Genomic DNA, 20,725 nt, shown 5'->3' on the forward strand with positions numbered 1-20,725 from the left:
TTACTCATTAAAAGTTATGAATATTACAATTGTCTTGTAAATAAAGACCATATCTGTTAAAAAAAAGTCATATTATCAAGGATCATGAATCTTCTGCATCTGTAACTAAACTACCGCACGGTTCCGAAGATTGTGATCCTATTTCAACAGCAAGCATTGCATCAGGTATTTGCTTTGAGCGCAATTCTGAAATCGCGCCCCCACTGGAGACTTTGAGAACGATTGGTCGTCATTACAAAAGGTAATTATTATGAAATTAAGCATCCGGCTCCATTCACCAGGTGGCCAAACCTTAAATATCGCTTTTCTACAAGCATGTGGAATTTAATGCATAGTACTATCCTTTTCTAATGACGACCAATCGTTTTCAAAGTGCCCAGTGGGGGCGCGATTTCGGAATTGCGCTCAAAGCGAATATTTAATAGTTCAGTAGTCAAACGTCCTTGCGCTGCTGTTGAATCTTTCTCCTCTCTCACAAGCCACTTATCTATCTCTCTTTCTCTTTATACTTTATCGTCTTTTTTTCTCTCTACTTACACACTAACCACACTTATGTAAGTATACTAATACTATCAAAAGATGAAAATGATACACAAATAAATATACAAAGTAACTATGAGAGGTAAAGCTAGATAATGTATGTACAGTGAATAACCCATATCCCGATTAGATATCTAGAGGGGCTACCTCAAGAGTCCAAGAGGGCCTCGCTAGGCTGCCTTAGTAGTGCCTCAAAAGGCGCATCATGGGGTGCTTCGGAGGCTCTTGCAAGTTTACCTTAATAACCTAATTTTATCACATGTAAATATATTTTTTGGAGCAGTCAAATAGAAACGATGTGTTTAAAAATTACCGACAAACGGTAATTTTTGAACGCGTCCAGAATATTACAGTAGTAAATGAGAATTTTTTTCTAAAAATGAGTAATAAAATAAAAAAGTCTTTAAACTTAAATAAACAATGTGCTAAGGAATATCGTGACGCAAAGTGTATTCAACTTTATAATAATAGTGTGATTCTATAGCTTCGACCTTATAGATATTTCCATGCAAGATGACATTAGAGTAGTTTATCCTCTTCTACATTATTTTATAGATGTTGATTAACTTGAACGCAAACGACAAGATTTATTGACAAATAGTGACATAAATGATAGTAAAAATTTTAATAAAACTATTGATAAATTCAAACAAGAATCTTTAGTAGCAAAAAAACTACATTATAATGAAATAATTGTTTAAAATCTTAATTTTTTCGGTTCCTTTATTTTTCACTTAATATTCCTCTAGAGCTGAAATACTGAAGTACTGACAATAATCTTAAACGTTTGTTTTTTTGGTTAGTGGTGATACTGCCTTGCTAGGCCCTCCAGTGGTAAATGGGGTAACCTCGCAAGGTACTAACGAGCGCCCCATTAAGATTTCTGATCGGGATGGTACCCTTAAATACGCAATAGCTATATTTGATAAACTCGAACTCGAGAGAGTCGAGAGGAGAGACAAGTATACGCATGCGCCTGATTGCAAATTTGTCTGTCGAAATTAAAATTCCTTTATTTTTAAGTATATTAAACTTCATATGACTGCGCCCAGAGTGCTGATTACCTGCAGCCAATGGGAGCTGACAGTCTTACGAATCATTTAAATAAGTGTTGTTATTTAATTAATACGTGTTCATTATATACACAAATAAATTTCCAAGGTAGCAAATAAAGATTTATGTTAATGAAAATAAATATAATATATGATGTAACACTACTTCTTGATCTGAAATAAAAAGAGGCACTGATGCAGCATTGCCAAATTTCGATCACGTTGGTCACCTATGTTCCTCTCACCTCTTGGGTTTCTGCTCCTGAAAAGGGGGGATTGGCGTGGGAGTTCTCCCGTTTTACGGAGAGAACTAATAATTAACGCACAAACAAATACCTTTTACTATTTCTTTTATTTAAAATACTTAACACTGATACACAGTATTTCTCTTTACAGTACACGACACAACGCTTCACCTCGTCCTCTGGACTGCGCCGCCGCGACTCCGCCTCGCACCACACGAGCCGTGAGCGCACGTTTACCAGGCTCGTACTGGACCAGGAGAGGCTCCTGCTTGTCCTAGAGCTACACTACTATGCACACACTCACACTCCGTCCCCAATCTCACACACTACTATACTCTCTCTCTCTCGCACTGTCTGTACTACAATCTCTATCTCTCTTTCTCTCTCTCTCTCTCTCTCTCTCTCTCTGTGTCGCACTGTCTATACTACAAATTACTTTTCTTTTTCTCTAGCCTCACCTCCTAGTCAAACGTCTGCGAGTCCAACCCAGCGCGATGTCATCCAGTGTCTTCGAGCAGGTCATTCCGTCGTTTGACTTGCGGCTTTGACCCTTTCTCTTCCCTCTTTCTTTCTCTCTCTTACCCTCTTTTTATTCTCTCAGCGGCTGCAATCCTCCACCTGGAGATCTCCTTGTCCTGGAAGAACACAGCAGCTTCTAGACTCGCACGCAAACTCCTCTCTCTTCTCTCAACACTCTACGCACCTTTCCTGAAAACTTGCTCAACTCTCTCTCTCACTCTCTTTTTAAACTCTCGCCACGAAAAACCGTAGAGTCACCGAAGCTCTCACTTGAAACTCTACTCACGATCTCTCGCTTGATTAATGGCCGCCACCGCTGCTGCGGCGTATCTCCTCTCGTAATCACTCTCCACATACCAGCTGCTGTATCTTGGTAGTCGCGTTTGCTTCTACCTTGTCCTTTTCCGCTAACGCTGCTGTGTCTACAGCTCCCAAAAAACAAACAAGTTTGGAGAAACTTTGAATTTCGGCTTCGACTTTCTGCTTTTTGTATACATGTTGCATCAGCGAGAGCATTTTGAAACATGAAGGCCATTTTGCCTCGTTACAATGACGTACATTAAAAGTGAATAAAGAAAACTAATGATACAGAACTCACAATTTAACCTTTAAAATTAATTTCAATAAAAGTATAATAAGTATAATTTTTGGGTACAGAATTCCGTACATTCTCTAAATTCAGCTGAGGTTGCACCACACCGACCATAGTGGTTTCGCCAACCCCTAAATAACAATGTGAGTAAACAATTTCAAATTTTTTAAAAAACTCACTAGCTTTTTACTTTAGTTCATTAGGATCCGATAGATAGCTAGAAGTCAAATTGGAGCTACCTGCAATAGAAGTAAGTGGGCCTGGTTATTCGATATGTACATAATATAAGAATAGCGGCCTTATCGGGACTAATCGATAGACTGTGCTTGATATTATTGTATCTATATATATATACATGCCTATATACATCAGTTGAATATATAGATATACTAATATCAATACATCGTGTAGCTCCTATGAGGGTGCTGTCTCAATGTAATGCACATAGCGAATAATATCCCCGAGTAAATTACCGACTACCAAAGTTGTTCACCAGCAGTATATCGTAAATACAGTTGTGAGTCATGCAGTTGCGTATCCTGGCGACCGACAATATTCTTTTGCTCTGAACAAGCGAGTTGAGAATTGTTCGATTGAAGTGCTCCGAGAAGTCCAAGCAATCCAAGAGTAATTACGGCATACATCTGTATTTATGGCAAAAACTAAAAATATATATACACGCCTTAATGACTCTTGAATAGCTCGAAGCGCTTGGAGCACTTTAATCGAACGAGTCTTTACGTCAAATTCCATTATGTACTAGTTTAACGAGTACCTAGAACAATAGGCGTTCTAAACGCCATCGTCTCAAGCGTAATACCAAGAAACTTCCAGCCAGAGCAAAATCTGCTCTAATATATAAAAGTTCTTCTGACAAATCTGGTGTTACCAGGGCATATTTTGCTACAACAAAAATCAGAGAAGGTGTTCTTTTAGCCCACTTTCCCGATCAACGGTGAACGGATCTTTATCCGGAGAACGATTTAAAAATGAGATATTCTTCGGCCAGCACCGTTCTTCCAATGTACATGGTTTCTGTAGACAGAGACTTTGAGGGTCAAAGTCAAGCTACTCGCTGCTGGCACTCCATCATAAAGAATTATAATAAAAATAATAATAAGGAATTACCTTACAGCATACACATATATATTTGTAGGCAGCATCGTATATACTGGTTGCAAGACCAGGTGTGTGAGAGAGAGAGAGTACAAGTTCCTGTACATCCTGTCTCTCTTGCTCATGCTTCGTAATTGGTCGCTCAAAACTCATATATATATGAAGTAATATGGAGCTGAAGTGGAAGCGACAAAAATGTTTTAGAAGCGTGTGCAATAGAGATAGGATGTACTGGGACTTGGACTCTCTCTCTCGCACCTGGTCTTACAACCATCACAGATCTTATCGGTTATTTTTAGAGCCATCTAATATTAAACTATTTTACCAGCAAATACATTTTTACTACCATTTCTGGCAACAATTGGTCAACTTACAAATTTTATATTAAGTCAGTCATTATTGTATTTAGTCAATCATTCACTAGCAGACGTCACAAGCGGAGTTGTTCGTTGCAAGGCTGAGAACCCTGGATACCTATACTTCTCTATAGTACTACTCACTTGATTCTGAGCATTTAACCAGGAATCACTGACTCTAGCCAAGATCTGCGCTGGCTGAACCTATCAGTAAAGCTGTACAGTGGAGGTTGTTTAAATCGTTGAGTGGGGAATTCATACATTAAATTTCCATTGGCTGAATCGAATCGATCATGTAACCTCTTCCATTAGTGAATTCTATACTTTCCGCTCAACGAATTAAACGGCCTTCACTGCACCTATAGTGTGGTGCTATAAGGGCCCCTAAAAATCAACGTTTTTAAACTGCTATTTTTTAATAAATATAGTTATTTCAATAAAATCAAAGTACAAGATCAAGAAGTTGCCAGAAAAGTACCGTGAAATTATAACTGTGAAAATTAGGAGATGTTGCAAGGCAAGTCAGATTAATATTTTTTACTTTTTCCCTGATTTTCTTTAAAATTAGGTCGTTAATCTTTTATTTTTAAGAAATTCTTATATTCTTTGTAAAAAAATACATAAGAAATATTTTAAACTTTTGAAGTTGATCAAAGATTTTCAAAGACATAGTCGATTTTCTGACCACTGTCCGTACTACGAGTAGGTGTTGAATTGGTAAATTTTTAGTAGCAATTTGCGAAAAAATTAAGTCGACACCAGTATTTGTTATCACAAATAAATTTGGCATGCGTTTTGTTATATAAGTCCAGAATTTCAGAGATCTTAATGAAGCCCATAAAAATCGTCCAAGCCACTATAAGAAAACGAGATAGTATTCAATAGACAAGCATTACAAACCAATCTCCTCACCTTGGATGGCAAAAACGACTGAATTGTGTGAAAAAAAAGATGTCGCTGATATAACACCAGAAAATATTGATAAAGAGTTCTACAAGTAGCTTTAACGCTTCAGACTTTGTAGTGTCAGGGACAGATTTAACGTTTTCAGTTTGTTACCAGCGGCCTTTTTGGGGGGTAGTCTTTAGTTTAGTCTCCTCTGTTCAGGCAAGTTTGGGGTGGTACGTCATCTGACGTGGAGTTGCTGCAATAGTCCTGGAGAAGAACATCGGTGCAATGCCAAGCACTGATGCTAGTGTGTCGAAGCGGGTGTTTGAGTGTGGATGGCAACTAATCTCCTTTGTGTGGGCGATCTTAGGTGGTGTGATGTATGACGTCAAGTAAGAGCTTAAATTATGAAGAGGATTATCGGCGTTATGTGAAGTACTAATGCCAGTTTGTCGAAGCTAATGTTCGAGCGCGACGGCGATCAGTCCCCTTGGTTATGGTGTCCGACGTGGTGTTGGACCGTAGGGCCCGAAAAGAAGTATTGGCGTAATGTTATGTACTGATTTCGGTGTGTCAAATTGGGGTTCGGGCGTGAACGCTGATCAGTCTTCTCTGTTTGGGCGTGCTTAGGTGGTGCGTCATCCGAGATGGAATTGAAGCATCAGTCCCGAAGAGAATCATCGGCGTAATGTGAAGCTCTGACGCTGGTGTGTCAAAGCAGGTGTTTGAGCATGGTCAACGATCGGTCTCCTCTATGCGGACGAGTTTGGGGTGGTACGTCATCTGACGTGGAACTGCTGCGAGAGGTTTAAACTGACGCCGGTGCGTCGAAAAGGGTGGTAGATTGTGGATGGCGATTAGTCTCCTCTGTGCAGGCGAGTTCGTGTTGGTATGTCGTCCAACGTAAAATTGGAATGTGAGCCTCGAAGAAGAGCATGGGCGTGATATGAAGCTCTGATTCCGGTGTGTCAAACTGGGTGAACGAGCGTGGACAGCGATCAGGTCTCCTCTGTTTGAGCGAGTTTCGAGCATTGCGTTATTTAATGTGGCAATACTGCGAGAGTTCTGAGCTAATGCTGGTATATCAAAGCGGCTGTTTGAGCATAGATGGCAGTCAGTCTCTTCTATGTGGGCGCGCCTAGGTAGTCTTACGTCAAACGTGTAGTCAGAGCGTGAGTCCCAAAGAGGATTATCAGCGTAATGCGAAGTACTGATGCCAGTTTGTCAAAACGAGTGTTCGAGCATGGACGGCGATCAGTCTCCTCAGTTCGGGTGTCAGACGTGGAGTTGGAGCGTAGGGTCTGAAGAAGAGTATTAGCGTGATGTTATGTACTGATGCTGGTGTTTCGAAACGGGGTTCGTGTGTGGACAGCGATTTGTTCCCTCTGTTTGGGCGCGCTTAGGTGATGCGTAGTCCAAAATGAAATTGGAGCGTTAGTCTTCTCAGTACGCGCGAGCTTAGGCGATGGCACTGTAGTTTCAGGCAGTACAACCTGTAGACCAAAATGCCTGACGAGATGGTTAATCTAGGTTGATGAAGGCCTCTGCATATTTCTTGAAGGATGACAATGACAGCTGCTGACTCTTTGTTTCTTAAGTAAACAAGTTGCTTTTTAACAGTAGCGGGGTCCGAGAGACTTAAGTGGCTATGTTACCGGTGATTATTGCAGAAGCTGATACCCACTTCCATTTTCTTTAAAGGCTCTTTGAAAAGTGCAAAAACCTGCTGTGTAGCTGGTGTTCACAAGTTTTAAAGGCTGGTTCTTCAGGTTCATATATATCTCATGCTTGTTGCTGAGTTCGTGTAGGTTAGATTTGTCAAGCGCAAACTAGGTATTTCTACCACTTAGAAAGAGTATTGTTGGTTGCGAGTTAGGTGTACGTCAGTCAGTAGTGATGATAAACTCTCTGGCTCGTAGATACCTTTTTAAAGCAACAGAGAGTTCTTTAAATATGGCCCCACGTCAAGCGCCAAATTGTTACCAACGGCCTTTTTGGGGTAGGCGGCTTCAAACAGAGAGGGTAAGCTGGGAGTGGCCAGAGTCGTCTTCGATGGTATCGATCAGTCGTTGAGATAGAGCAGCAATGAGCATCCAGTGCTAGAGACTCTAGGCGTAAAAAGGTAGAACACTTCTACTGAAATCCAATGTCACCGCTAGAACTGGTGCTGTTGGTAGGTGGTTGGGCAGAGACCCGCAGCAGTCAATAAGAACCCGTAGCCAGTATCTTATATGAGATGCAATAACTAGCTTAAAAAAGCCTCAATTCTATATCAAATTCTTTCAGTAGTTGGACAACAGTGCCTCGTAGTGCGGATAGTGATGGCGAGAGTGGGCAGAGTAACAGTCATTGCACTGAGTTTAACGTGGAATTAATCATAGGTATTTCATTTAGATTAATTAGTGATCTAACTACTGCCGTAATGTAGGTCTCGTTGAGTGAGCAAGGAGCTAGCTTTGGCTCAGATTGAATGATCTGGAAGCATGATTACGAGAAAACGCGCAGCTTTTCTTATGTACTACAAGCAACTTCCTAACTTGCAATGTTTGACAGAAACTAGTAGTTGCCAACAAGTGGGTGGTAGGTGGTACTGTAAAACGCAAAGTCTTGAAATCAAAGCTGCGCGCAATGTTTAAAAATTAAATTTATGTAAAACAATTTGATTTAAAGAATTTAAATAATATAAAAATTATTTAAAAAATTAATAATTGATAAAACAATACCCCAGACGGCAACAACTTAAAGATATTACATGACATGTCAACACACGATGGTGCTCTATTTAGTTAGTCTCGGGTGAATTTGAGACGGGGGGAGGTGCTAGTCTTCATGTTAAGTAGGTTCGCTACAAGGAGTTTTACATATTTTTACGTTTAGACACTCAACTGCATTCCCAGGTGCCTTTACTTGATGTAGACACTGTACAGGTGCTGCGTTTCAAAAAGTTAAACGTAATTAAGTTAAGTTTCTTAAAATATTTCAACAATCATGTTTTTTAATATTAATAATGAAACCAACAATTATTCAAAGCAGAAAAGTCCAGGAAGAATCAATTAGTTATCATTTACACGAATATAGTAGAATAATCAATTTGTTCAAGACGATAAGTGTCTAATGAATGGATTGTTTGTCTCAAAGAATAATGTCAAATAATATGTTGGCTGAATGAGATGAGTTCCTATTTCATTTATTTATTGTATTTAACAATAAAAGTAATAAATAATCATTTGTCCTAAACATGTATTTTTTATTAAAATTATTATTGATATTACAGATTATATTGCTCTGAAAGTTTGATACGTGGTCTGCTGTAAAATTTTTTGAAATGAGAAGTGAGTCTTTAGGCACTCTTTGGTTGAGAATCAAAATGTTAGAATCGTTCGTAATTACCTATGTACATACATACGTATACTGAAACTTGGTGGAACTTGAGTCTCATCGTTTGCCTTCAGATTCTTCTACATATATATGATCAGCAAGTAGTATTTTCTCTACTTCTATTGTCATGTCGTAGTGTATGACTGAGTACAGTGTTTATGTATAGTGTTTAGTATGAATTACTAAATCATTGATGGAACTATAAAAGTTTACGCGTTTGATGAGTAAAAAACTATGAAAAAAAAACTACATGAAAAATATACATTCTATCTTATAAGACAAATAGTAACGAAGAAAGCCTTATGAAAACAAAACGCGAGAATATTAGAAATTAATACCTTATGAATCAAGACTATACAATTATATTTCTGATAAATGAGAATAAGAAATGACGATCCAGCTCATGCTTATTTGTGGTTTTAAATAAAACTTATCGTGAAATATGACTGATGGAAATAATATTACTATGTAGTAGGTAAAAAGTGAGAACAACACTGCCCTAACGTGATCCTGGTCACGTCACGCACGCACACGCGCACACTCGCGCACGCCCTCACACGCAACCTCTGGCCCTTGTCCTTTTCCTGCCAAACACACAATCTTACTCTCTTCTATTACTGCATTTTCCTTTTCGACCGGTTAAAATTTTCTTCGCACTTTCTCTCTCTCTCTCTCTTTCTCTCTCTCGTACTCTCACTGTCTTTCGGTAACGATTCGTTGACTTTGACGTCGGGCGAGCTGTCTCAATCGTGTGGCTTGGTGGCTGTGATCGACCTCGACGTGTGGCTGCCCTGACATTGTTGCTGGGAGGCAAGTGCATGAGTAATTGGATTGGATGAGATTGAGTTCTCACTGCTTCTTGAGATTGGTAAGCTACACTATGCTTTGTTGGCTGGCTGTGTGTCCTGGGACTCTTCGTGAAGCCCTGATCACTCTGATCACCTGTGATCATCTGGGACCGGAGATAATTCTTCTCCTGGGTCGACTTCTGGGGCTGTTTCAGTTGGGCTGGGCCAAGTCCTTTCTTGCCGATTTTTTGAGGTTGGATAACTATAGTTACCGACTGTTGGATTTAGTTTCGGTACCTCCATCTGTAGATGGTAATAGGGTAATAGAGTCTTAGTGCCATTCCTGCTTAACCGATCGTCTCAGATAAATAGTTAAACATCCTTGTCTTACTGCGGGCTGCATTTAGGACATCATTTCTTTCTGTTATGCGAATTTCTCCTGGAGAAGAATTATTAGTTTTGTAATTGCCTGTCTGTGTATGTTTATTTTTGTATATAGCTTTTATGCAAACAGTGAATATCCATAATTTTGTTGCATATATTAGGTGCGTTTGACTTATATATTGCTTGATTCTGTCTACGTATACACAGTTAAATCCGTCGTCTACAGATATGATAATATAGTAAGATTCATTTGATTATTGAACTCGTTTGTAATTGCATTATGTTAATGTACTTTCATTGTCTATTTTAAAGTTTGACCCGAATGCTGTCTATAGTAATCTGTGCGGCGTAATACATTTTGTCTCTCTGCTATGAAATTCAATGAGCAATACACAGAGTACCTGTAGCAAGTGCACAAGGCCTATAATTCATATACGCAAGACCTGCTCTACCTGCCAGAAGTAGTTCCATAACCAGTGCGTATTGCGACTTTTGACGGCAATTTCAAGTAATAGTTGCTGTGCGCGTTCATTTAGTGACACTCTTAGTCGGTCTAGGGACGTACCTTCGCGTGGTTTTTCGCAGCCGCAGTTGCAATCACAGTTGAAATCGCGTGCGCGCTTGTTTGACAGCGTTCGTGGAGTTGACTTGGTTTCTGGTGGGCATTCGTTGTGGGTTTCCGAGTTGTGGGTGGATTCAGTGAATACGATGCTCAGCGGAAATAAGGGTGAATCAACTAGGCCCGTTGCATTCAACGCTAGTCTGCCGATGGACATTGAGATTGGACCTGATGGGTTGCCTGTGGGATGGTATTTGCAGTCACTGGATGAACATATGGCTATGCTCTTTAGAGCCATCATGAGATCGAGTGCTGAGACTAGTCTGCGATTACACTGTATTAAGACTCAGGTTAGCACTAACATGGACGAGCTTGGCCGTTTGCGTGACGAAAATGTCCAGCTCAGGAACACATTTCAGCGCATGGTAGAGGTGCAGAGGAATCTCACGACTTCCTGCCAGCTTAAGATCTCAAGTGTGCCGACACATTGAAAAATAAATCTGCAACATTGTATGATAAATTTGCAAATTGTCAGCAAAGGGCACACCCATACTATGGCAGAGAACGGAAAGTATTTAATTCATAAAAATTAAAAATACAACCAGGCCCAGCGATGTGCTTTAAGGCACCTCAGAGGTAATCAGCATGAATAACGTGTGACCTCTATCAGGCTTCAGCACCGCCTGAGAGCGACCCGTTAGGTACGAATAAAACCATTTAAGAGTATCTACCGAGAACCCCATGCAACCCATTTTCTGCAGAAGTAGCTTATGGCTAATAGAGTCAAAAGCCTTTCGGAAATCGAACAGGACTAAAAGGGTGACCATACAATGCTCGATACCCAGGCGAATATCCCCTGTGATCTTCAGCAACGCCGCACGTGCGCATTTTTTTGTATAAAAATCGTAAATCTCGATATAGGAAAAAGATATCTCTATAATTTTTTTTATCTCACAGGTAATTGGACAAGGTATACAAGAAAACTATAGGCAATCACGGTATACTGTTATGAACAGTTATAACTTATTATAAACATTGGAAAAATTATTATAAAAAAATTAAATTCTTTATAAAATTACTGTTTCCTATAAAATTTTCTCGGAATTTACCGCAGCAGGGTTTTTAGGGTCGCTGACCTTGATTCTGAGGTTAGTTTTTGTGAATTTAAAAAGGCTGATCTAATATGGCAGCAAAAAATTGGTAATATTATAAATATTTGGTTTTAATTGTTAAAGTTGTTGTTAAATTTTTAAAATCCCTGATTACGAATCTCAGGTTAGTTTTTATGTAATTTTAAAATGGCCGATCCAATATGGTGGCAAAAAACCAGGAATATTGTAAAGATTTGAATTTGATTGTTAGAGTTGTTATTGTTAGGCTTTTGGGGTCTCTGATTACGAACCGGAGTTTAGATTTTTTGTAAATTCAGAGTGGCTGATCCAACATGGTAGACAAAATCGGGAATATTATTTAATTGTTGAATTTTTTATTGTTCATGTTACTTATACAAAATTCAAGGTAAGACTAGTAATGAAAAAAAATTGTTGATTTTATTTGGCCGACAAAATCATGCATTTTTCTAGATTGAAATAAATTAATTTTTTTATTAATAGACGTACGTGATGAGCTATATTCACATGCTATAATCTCCTATTTAGGTATATAATTATTGTCTAAGCTAGGGCTAGCGTAACATATGTTGTATGCAGGAAATTTAAAATGTCCAATCCAATATGGCTGACGAAAAAGTCTATATAAAATGTCTGAATATATAATTGGTTTGTAACTACAATCAAAGTTCTTTTTAAATTGCTTATAGCGAATTTAAGGTCTGATCCATGTGTTACCATATATACGATTAATTATGGCCAAAACAATCGTAACATTGTTTGAATTTTAATACAAAATATCAGGTTAAAGAAATGGAAGAATGACAGTTTGCTAGAAAACTTTTAACCATGTGGATTCAGATAGGAACTCAGGGTCGGATATTCAATAACTTAAATCAATAACTGCTTTTCTTATCTTGCAGATATAACAAAACATTTAAATATATGATAGAACATCAGTAAATTGACTTATTTTTTTTTTTGGTTACTGATGTAACAATCCTTTTTAAAATTAAATGTTGCACGTCCATAAAAATCTACTAACTTATATATTATCATGTATAACATACGAATAATAGCATGAAGCGGAGTTTCAAAAATGATGAGAGCTTCTTAATGATTTTGTAAAATTTTGCTTGAGGCTAATAATAAGGTAATTAATTAAGAATCTAATAACTAGAATACATAATCGCTGTAATCGATTTAATCATATATATTTTAATAAGTGTTTCGAACATGGGATAATAGTGAGTGTTATGTAATCTTTAGAAACATTCAATAATCTTATTCAGCTTCACTCTGTGAGTCGGTCATATCATCACTATATCTTTCATCATAACTTTTGTCATCGTCAACTTTCTCACTTAAACAAGAACTTATTAATATGTGATGAATTCAACGATCTTATTGTTTTAACTTACCTGTCTGCAAGAAATTTTCTGATATCCAAAGCTGCACAACCATTTATTGATTTTCTCATTCTTTCGTCGATCAATATTAAAGAAATGAATGGATTGCTACAGTATAGGGCTCGATTAAAAATATCTAATAATTTTGCTTCCCTGGATGTTTGTCGTACGTGTAAGGTCTAGTTCTTACGATACAACCTGTGCCACGACTTGATCGCGTCTTTGGAATAAAAAAGCATGGATAGTGGAAATTGGCTTGCAATGGCACAGCCATGCTTTAATAATTTCTGAACAGTAGGACTCATTCTTGCAACCGGATAAGTTTTGTAGTATAAGTTATACGTTTCGTGTGAAAACTGTTCCAGTTCTTCCAAATTTAAACTTTTACAGCATTTAGAGGCCGATAATATTAGAGCGATATTAATTAGTATTTTCTGAAAAATTCCTAGGCATTCTGCAAACATTTGTAGATATTGAAAGCATCGCCTTGTGATATTACCAGTATTCGAAGTCTCACGACCTTGAAAAATTTGATCTGTGCGAACATAAAATTCTTCATAGATTTTTTCTTTAATGATGATACTTTCTTTTTCAAATTGTCTGCACTATGATGAACACACATTAAAACTTATGGATTGCAAAATAATTTTAATTTTATCTTAAGAAAGGCATAATGATTGAAATTTAATTAACTTAAATTAACATTATTATAAAAATTCATTTAAAGATGCTCTTTATTATATATGTGTCACATGAAATTTTTAATAATCATCTAAGGTCTTCGTAATAATTAGGTGATAAAAAGATATTATAGAAAAAAAACAAGGTTTATTATGAGAAAGTAGAAAAATACCTAATCTATTGTTACAATTCTTTTGACAATATTTTTTGGTCTTGCACCTTAACTGTGGACTTAGAGATAAAATATAAGCTGTTAAGTAGTCGTTATACCTTTTTTGCTTTTTGGAATGTCCCACAGTGACAGGTTCAACTGTATCCGTTCAGCCAATCTAATTAAATGCTCTAAGGATCGTATTTCGCAGTGAAGTAAGCTTAAACCATATTTCAGTAACGATTCTGTTGGAGTACAATTGTCATCTAAGCTTTTAAATCCATAGCTACTGATTAAACACATTAGGCAGGATGATAATGACTTATTGCCGACTATTGAGTTGAAAGCTTAACCATCAAACATAGTTTTGAAGATAATATATGTCATTTTAACTGCTTTCCCATTTGTCAATAGAAAGATGTGTTGTTGAAGTATCTGTATCTCATTCTTCAGTCGACAATATTCCTGAACCGATGTTTCATCATCTTCTTTTTTGATCGCCAATCCTAATAGTCTGCAAAATCTGTAACTTTGTGGGGTCGGGTTTCACCAAAAAATCTCTAGATGTAAACATCAAGAAGTAAAATCAAACTTAATCTATAATACACATAATTTACTTAATAGCTTGCACTTGGATAAAGTTTTAGTTTGCTCGCTTTTGTATATAATTCTCGAAACAAGATGAAGAATAGACAATAAAAAGACAATATTCAGACGATAAAAAATGTGTTAAACTTAAAAAGTAAAGAAAATAATATCAAGATCTTGTCAAACTTTATTTTTGTCTCAAAAGATTGTAATTGTAGAAGTGAACTTACGATATTTTAAAATATTATTAATTTTACTACTATTTTACATTATTCATGGTTTAACCAGTAACTTTATCGGAAATAGAATTGTCAATAATGTTATGATTTATGGTTTTGTATATGAAAACATTATATTCGTCTAAATTAATACAGTTTCAAAGCTCAGAAATACCTGAATTAGTTGTACATTTTAGCTGTACAATAAGACAGCTGCTTAAAAAAAGGGAATACTGAGCTTGTAAGTTCTCATTGGATTTATTTTCAAATCTTTGATGACTGTTGTTGTAACCAGAGGAGCTATTAAAACTCAGAGTTACACGAAGCTCCAAGTTCTTCAAAGCATCTTTTGACCAATCCAAAGCCACGGAGTTACATAAACGCTCTCCAGTTTTATTCAATATGCTCTGCAACGGTGTACATATTTTTACTTCAGAAATACTGCATTCATTAGGTTTGCATGCTTTCATAGCAATGCTTAATTTATCGTAACTTGGGTAAATTTGGCTGCCATGCTCTTTAACGTCCTTCACTAATGCAAGATATTTTGTTTTGCTGTAATCATGTTCGATGTAAAAAGCCAATGCAGATTCGTTTGAGTGCATGTCGTCTCTTTTTGTATCGGAAAGAATGTTTCATTCATCTTCAGATAAATTATTATTATTATGTTTTGAAGCTTGTTTTAAAGCTAACTCTAACACTGATATGTTATTCTCAGCTGACGTTGCAATTTTCAATGCACGTCGATGTCCAGTCATTCGAGACGCACCTTCGTTGCTTCTCTGTTTTAGACCATTATTAATGCTAATTTTTTATTTTTTTCGAGGCCAGCCTTCTTTAACATTTGAGCTTATTGTCTATTGTAATGTTTATTGACAATAAGACTAACTATAGGCCTGTACGAATACCCAAAATATATGCATTTGTATTCATCTAAGCAAAAATCGTACATAATATTTTAGAATCTGAAAGCCTAAGTCGATGTTATAAGTTTCATATCTTTTCACAGTTCAAACTATTGCAAAAGCAGAGAGCCTTCCAGTTTAAAACAGCATTTAAAAAAAAAAAAAAACGGAAAAATTTACTTTTGAAAGTAGAAACTAGTAGTAATGCATATTTTATTTGTAAAGAGTTTTTAGATTTAATTGAAGATATATTAATAAAATTCGAACTTACCAATATTTAATGCAGACCTTGGTGAATATTATTTAATTTATTTTTCGTCCTAATATAATCTTATTTATTGTAAGAATATTCTGTTCCCAAATCAAAACGCAATGCAAGCTCATCACGTAAGATTACATATTTGGTGCAAGTAAAATAAGAAACACAAAATGTCACAGTAAGACTTGCTTATTCCTACTTACTTAAAAGTTATCTTACTCTTTTTAGAATAGCAGCAAATTTTTACTATCACTTACATTCGTTACAAGCATATGCTGATTTTTTAATTCAGCATTTAATAAGATTCTATTAGCATGGTGGCAGTTTAGGTACGTAGTTGTTAAAAAACAAATTTTTTTTTAAAATTCGTTTGCCTTATGCATAGTCATATGAATTTTTTCTCTACTAATTGTTTCATGCACAATGATCCGGGCATCCCAATATGCATGATTCAAATTTACAGAGAAAAGATACTTTTCTCCAACAACCATGAACATAAACTGCCACCACGCTAGTAGAATTTTATTAAATGCTGAACGATAAATTGAGCATATACAATTTTTACACGAAACGTATAACTTATTCTACAAAACGTATCCGTTTGCAAAAATAAGTCCTACTGTTCAGAAATTATTAAAGCATGGCTGTGACATTGCAAGCCAATTTCCACTATCCGTGCTTTTTTATTCCAAAGACGCGATCGAGTCGTGGCACAGGTTGTATCGTAAGAACTAGACCTTACACGCAGAACAAATATCCAGGGAAGCAAAATTATTAGATATTTTTAATCGAGCAATTTACTGTAGCGATCCATTAATTTCTTTAATATTGATTGACGAAAGAATGAGAAAATCGAAAAATAGTTGTGCAGCTTTGGATATCAGAAAATTTCTTGCAGACAGGTAAGTTAAAACAATAAGATCGTTAAATTCATCACATATTAATTAGTTCTTGTTTTAGTGAGAAAGTTGACGATGACAAAAGTTATGATAAAAGATATAGTGATGATATGACCGACTCACAGAGTGAAGCTGAATAAGATTATTGAATGTTTCTAAAGATTATATAACACTCACTATTATCCCATGTTCGAAACACTTATTAAAATATATATGATTAAATCGATTACAGCGATTATGAATTCTAGTTATTAGATTTTTAATCAATTACCTTATTATTAGCCTCAAGCAAAATTTTACAAAATCATTAAGAAGCTCTCATCATTTTTGAAACTCCGCTTCATGCTATTATTCGTATGTTATACATGATAATATAGTAGTTAGTAGATTTTCATGGTCATGCAACACTTAATTTTAAAAATGAATGTTACATCTGTAATCAAAGTAAGAAAAATAAGTCAATTTACTGATGTTCTATCATAAATTTAGATGTTTTGATTTTGCCTGCAAAATAAGAAAAGCAGTTATTAATTAAAGTTATCGAATATCCGATCCTGAGTTCTATTCTAAATTCACACAGATAAAAGTTTGCTAGCAATCTGTAATTCTTCCATTTCTTTATCCTGAAATTTTGTATTAAAATTCAAACAATGTTACGATTGTTTTGGCTATAATAAATCGTATATATGGTAACACATGGATCAGACCTCAAATTCGCTATAAGCAATTGAAAAAGAAACTTTGATTGTTGTTACAAACCGATTATATATTTAGACATTTTATGTAGACATTTTCGTCCGCCATATTGGATTGGACATTTTGAATTTCCTGCATACAACATATGTTACGCAAGCCCTAGCTTAGACCATACGTACATACCTATGAAGAAGATTATAGCATGTAAATATAACTTATCACGTACGTTTATTAATAAAAAAATTAATTTATTTCAATGCAGAAAAATGCATAATTTTGTCGGCCAAATTAAATTAACCATTTTTTTCGTTACTAGTCTTATCTTAATTTTGGTAAAAGTATCACAAACAATAAAAAATCCCACAATTAAATAATATTTCCTATATTTGTCTACCATATTGGATCGGCCACTTTGAATTTACAAAAAACCTAACCCCAAGTTTATATACAGAGACCCTAAAAACCTAACAATAACAACTCTAACAATTAAATTTAAATTTTTATAATGTTCCTGGTTTTTTGCCGGCATATTGGATCAGCCATTTTAGAATTACAAAAAAACTTACCTAAGATTCGTAATCAGGGATTGCAAAAATTCTACAATAACAACTTCAACAATTAAATCCAAATATTTATAATATTTCTAATTTTTTGCCACCATATTAGATCAGCCATTTTAAATTCACAAAAACTTACCGCAGAATAAAGGTCAGTGACCCCATAAACCCTGCTGCGGTAAATTTCAAGGAAATTTTTTAGAAAACAGTTATTTTATAAGGAATTTAATTTTTTTGTAATAGTTTTTCGCATGTTTATAATAAATTCAAATTGTTTATAACAGTATTACGTGATTGCCTATAGTTTTCCTAAATACCTAGTCCAATTATCTGTAAGATAAAAAAAATTATTGAAATATCTTTATCCAATCTCAAGATTTACGATATTTATACAAAAAATTGCGAACGTGTGGCAATGCTAAAGATCACAGGGGATATTTGCCTGGGTATAGAACATGGCAAGGTCACCCTTTCGGTCCTGTTCGATTTCCGAAAGGCTTTTGACTTTATCAGCCATAAGCTACTTCTGCAGAAAATGGGTTGCATGGGGTTCTCGGCAGATACTCTTAAATGGTTTCATTCGTACCTAACGGGTCGCTCTCAGGCGGTGCTGAAGCCTGATAGAGGTCACACGTTTTTCATGCCGATCAGCTCTGGGGTGCCTAAGGACACATCCCTGGGCCTAGTTATATTTTTATTTTTTATGAAATCAATACTTTCCGTTCTCTGCCATAGTACGGGTGTGCTTTTTGCTGACGATTTGCAAATTTACATAAAGTGCAAACCCTTGAATCTTCCTCAGACGATTGGTGTGTTTAATGAAGATATCGCGCGTATCGTGTCCTGGTTCACGATCTGGCACTGCACCATGGTAAGATTTTGGCGATTTTTATCGGTACATGCCAGCAGCCGATACGCTTGGATGAGTCACTTTTGCCCCCTGTATTGGTCGATGGAGGTGTAACCCCACTGCTTGGCAGGGTTAAGGACCTTGGCGTGTTGATCTCAAACGACTTATCTTGGAATGCTCATATCTCTGCTATCTGCGCTCGAGTTCATGGTAGTTTGTACATGTTGCTGTATAACGATCATTTCCTGTCTGTCCGAATTAAATCGATGCTGGCGTCGTCTCTTATTAGGCCACACTTCGATTATGCGTGTTTGGTGTACATGGGTCTTTCTGGTTATCTTCCCATCAAGTTGGATCGCCTGTGCAATATGGTGTGGTAATATATCTTTAACTTTCCTCTTAATGCAGCCATGTCGCCTTATTACACACGGTTGGGTTGTTTCCGCCCGAGTAAAAGGCAGGACTATTTTCTTGGAGTAGCGAGGTACAAGATTTTATCTACGCAGATACCTCGATACCTGTACAACTTATTTCTAAAAATTTCTGATGAGCTTCGCCGGTCGGCACGTTGAGTGCAGACTGGCCTAATTATAGCGCCCACGGTCCTTTCGTCATATGCTTCTTCATTTTCCCAAAAGTCGATGAGATTTTGGAAAACCATTCCAACTCCTATACGCTTAAAAGATAACGTTGCGTCATTTAAAGTGGCTTTGCACAGGTACCTGCTTTCGTCACGTCCAGATAACTAGGGACTTAACCTTTGCTCATACTTATGTATTAAGACCGAATATATCAGGTAAATTGTAGGTTAATTCTTATTTGTGTAAATGGATGACTTGTTTTCTATGGTGATCTGTGATTGCTCTTGTTTACACGGGTTATGCTTGTCTCGTACATCTCGGCGCCTTTTCTCTCTCTCTCTCTCTCTCTTTCTCTCTCTCTCTTATACCCAAGGGCCACTGCCGTGACCCGAACAGTACTGTACACGCTCAATCGTATTCCTTCGCCGCTGTTGCTGCTGTACCCCGCGTCGCATCGTCCTCTTTTCCTTTTCCCCGGGAGGCAAAACAGAAAACAATTACGAGAAGGTAAGCCTTTGCCAGTGTGATGTCATACTCGTTACGTTAGCGAGAGCAGCATGAGCCTGGAAGCCAGATTTACCTCTTTACAGAACTTATTCGTGATTAAAAACATTAAGGATTTGTGTACAGTACAACAGTTTTGATATCAACTTTGACTAAACACAAGAGTTACTAAAAGATTAGTTAACAAATATTTGAGACAAATGGCCAGTACTAAATTGTGTAAATGAAAAAACTCTTTACATTTTATAGAAAACAATATTTTAAAAAAACGTTCGATGCATGCATGCCATAGAAATAAGCTTTTGAACGTTCTGTTGGTAATGCCATGAGCTTCTCAAACCCCGGACCCTACTTCGCCGCCCCTCTGAGATATTATATTGAACCTACTTAATTAATTACATCTGCTTTTAAATGTTTTTTTTTTTTTTTAATAACTTTTTATACCTACTTTATAACAATATTATTACCACCAGTCATATTTACTATTAGTTATATTTGAAACCATAAATAAGCATCAATTGCATAGTCATTTGATTCTACTTTTTATTTCGAAAATAATTATTGTCTAGTCTTTATTCATTAGGTCATAGTTTCTAAGGTCCATCCGTTTGTTTCAACGAAGGTCACATGATTATATCTAGCCATTCAGATAACGAACATAAGGCTAACTTCGAAACTATTTGTCTTATAAGATGTAATGTATATTTTCCATTTGAATTTTTTTTTCAAGGTAACAAACATAATCTTCGAAGGTTACCACGTAAAATCCTACGTGGAAACCAACGTGGGTAGAAATTCACGTGGGTCCGACAGAGGAACACACATATGATCCCACGTAGATACTTTTCTTAGGGGTACGGCAGATTGATGCAGACAAAAGTATTAATTAAAGAGTTTAAAT

The 20,725-nt window shown here is 36.4% G+C and overlaps 1 protein-coding gene across 1 annotated transcript; it reads left to right on the forward strand.

Moving 5' to 3' along the window:
• The first annotated feature begins 18,304 nt into the window (after positions 1-18,304).
• Positions 18,305-18,853, forward strand: LOC149375544 (uncharacterized). Its single transcript, XM_089598730.1, has one exon. The coding sequence runs from the start codon at positions 18,305-18,307 to the stop codon at positions 18,851-18,853; it is 549 nt and encodes a 182-aa protein (XP_089454856.1).
• The last annotated feature ends 1,872 nt before the right edge of the window (positions 18,854-20,725 follow it).

The sequence above is a fragment of the Copidosoma floridanum genome, unplaced genomic scaffold, assembly GCF_036245765.1.
Source record: "Copidosoma floridanum isolate Cflo_tuat_1 unplaced genomic scaffold, Cflo_Japanese_pri ptg000006l, whole genome shotgun sequence".
Taxonomy (NCBI): Eukaryota; Metazoa; Arthropoda; class Insecta; order Hymenoptera; family Encyrtidae; genus Copidosoma; species Copidosoma floridanum.